Source organism: Canis lupus, chromosome 38, assembly GCF_011100685.1.
Source record: "Canis lupus familiaris isolate Mischka breed German Shepherd chromosome 38, alternate assembly UU_Cfam_GSD_1.0, whole genome shotgun sequence".
In the NCBI taxonomy this organism is placed as follows: Eukaryota; Metazoa; Chordata; class Mammalia; order Carnivora; family Canidae; genus Canis; species Canis lupus.
The window spans coordinates 24,499,190-24,501,359 of NC_049259.1; the positions used below are offsets into that span (position 1 = coordinate 24,499,190).

Here is a 2,170-nt window from a genome sequence, read left to right on the forward strand (position 1 = left end):
CCATGGTTTGTGACAACCACTAGGTTTCACCATTAATTTCTTTACTGCAGGCCTTTTCAGAGCCTTTAAAACCTTCAGGTGCATTAGAAACAGCTAAGAGGGCACGTGGTGTGCAGGGTTCCCAGACCACTTGTTTGCAGAGAGCCTCCCACTCACCCACTCACACAATCTCTTCTTTCTTGGAGGTTTCCTGTGACTTCACACCTCACGTCACAGTGATTATTTTACTTTCCGTCCCTCAGAGCATCCGTTCCCAATACCAGTTATAATGTGTGAGTTCTGGGATGGCCAAAGACTTAGGACCTGGATCTGAATCCCCTCCTGTGGATTCTTCTCTAGTTCCTCAAGGAGGGGCCTGATGTGCGCTTCTAAGGTTACCGGACAGCGAAATGAGTATTTTCTATTTAAATTGAAACTTAGGAAGGCAAGGCCTTTTCTTAAAATCCCGGCGTGTGTACCCCCAGCCCTCCCAAGTCCCGGCATGAATCAACGAGCGAGTTCAGGAGTGGAAAGTGCAGGTATTTTATATATTTTCTGAAACCTGTGCTGGTGGCGACCCGGTTCTGCAGGGCGTAGAGGTGCCCGCCTCTGCCTCGCCCCGGCGCCGGGCGCCCCGCTCTCAGCACCTCTGCGGCCCTGCCCCGTGCGGGCCCTTGAGCGGCCTCTGCTCCAGGAGGCTGGTGGCCAGCGCGCGGGCCTGGTCCCTCCTCGAGGCCCAGGACAGCTTCTGGAACTCCTGGAAGGCGGCGTCGCTCTCCCGGGAGATCTGCTCCAGCCTCTGCTCCTTCCTCCTGACGGCCTCCTTGATGCCCTCCATGATGCCCTCCACGTGGCCCTTCTCCTCCTTCTTGGCTGTCAGCCTCAGGATGTGACGGAGCTCCTCCCGCGGGACGCTCAGCTCGGGGTTGTGCTGCCCCTTGTCCCTGGCGCTCCTGTGCTCCGGACTCCTGGGCGGCCACCTCTCCAGCTCGGCCAGCTGGGCCAGCAGCTGCTGGTGCGCCCGCGTCTGCACCTCGGTGGCCCCTGCGTGCGGCTGTACCTGCCTGAGCTGCTCCTGCGGCCTCTGTGGCCTCTGTGGCCCGGTCCTCGGCTCGTGCTGGCTGTCGAGGGGCTGCGGGCAGCTCTGCTCCAGGGACAGCTTCCTCAGCAGCTCCTCGGCCTTGGCCTGGCAGTCCAGGAGGACCCTCCGCGCCTGGTGGTTGACCAGCGAGCTGAGGCTGGTCTCCCAGGCCCTGGCCTGGGTCTCTGGTGCCGGCAGCTTCCCCGGACAGGCCTGCATCCCGACCTGCGGCCCATCCTGCTCCCGCGGGCCCTGCACCGCCCCGGGGGGCTCCTGCAGTGGCGGCTCGGGGCCCTGCGTCCGGGGTGCGGGCTGCGCCTCCGAGGCGGGGGCTTCCCCGGGGTGTCCGGACCTGGCGCTGCCCCTGGGCTGGCCGTCCGGCCCGCGGCCCCGCGGCTCCTGCTGCGGCCACTGGGCCGGGCTCTCCGGGCTCTCCGGGCTCTCCTGCAGCAGCCGCCCGCGCTGGCGGCCCAGGGTCGCCTGCACCCTGTGGCCCGAGCACTGGAGCTCCTCCGGGGCCGCCTGCCGCTGCAGCTCCCGCATGCGCCGGGCCCTCTGCAGCCGCGCCAGCACCCCCGCCGCCCTCTGGTCCCCGGGCCGCGCCGCGGCCTCTTGCAGCGGGTCCTGCCGGCTCTGCGCGCTCGGGGGGTCTGCGCGGGGCCCCGCGGCCGGGCCGGGCCGGCTGCCCTGGGACCCCCGCGGCTCGCAGGCGGCCCTCCCGCAGGCGCACGGGCAGGCGCACGGCGGCCGGACCCCCCAGGCCGCCACGGAGGGCTCGTCCGGGAGCCCCGAGGCCCGGGACCAGCGCCCCGCGCCCCCCGCGCGCCCCGCCCACAGGTCCCCGCTCTGCGCCCGCTGCGCCCCGAGGCTCCCGGCGGGCGGGGGCAGGGGCGGGGGCGGGTCTCCCGTGGCCGGGGAGGGCTGCGGGGGCCCCCGGGGCTGCGGGCGGGGCGCGGGCGGGGGCCGGGGCCTCCTGGCGCGGGCGGGGACCCTCGCGGCCACGTGGGTCAGGCTGTGGCTCTCCAGGGGCGAGTCGGGGCACCCCGCTTCCCGAGGGGACCCCCGCAGGGGCGAGCGCGGGGAGCAGCGGCCCAGGCCCAGGCCCTCCAT

The 2,170-nt window shown here is 70.2% G+C and overlaps 1 protein-coding gene across 1 annotated transcript; it reads right to left on the reverse strand.

The window, feature by feature from the left end:
• Positions 1-506: 506 nt before the first annotated feature.
• CCDC185 (coiled-coil domain containing 185) lies at positions 507-2,170 on the reverse strand. The gene has a single exon (XM_038585941.1). The coding sequence runs from the start codon at positions 2,168-2,170 to the stop codon at positions 620-622; it is 1,551 nt and encodes a 516-aa protein (XP_038441869.1). The 3' UTR covers positions 507-619.

What these genes read in the sequence shown, in the direction of transcription:
- CCDC185 (XM_038585941.1), bottom strand. Translation starts at nt 2,170, where the DNA reads ATGGAGGGCCTGGGCCTGGGCCGCTGCTCCCCGCGCTCGCCCCTGCGG.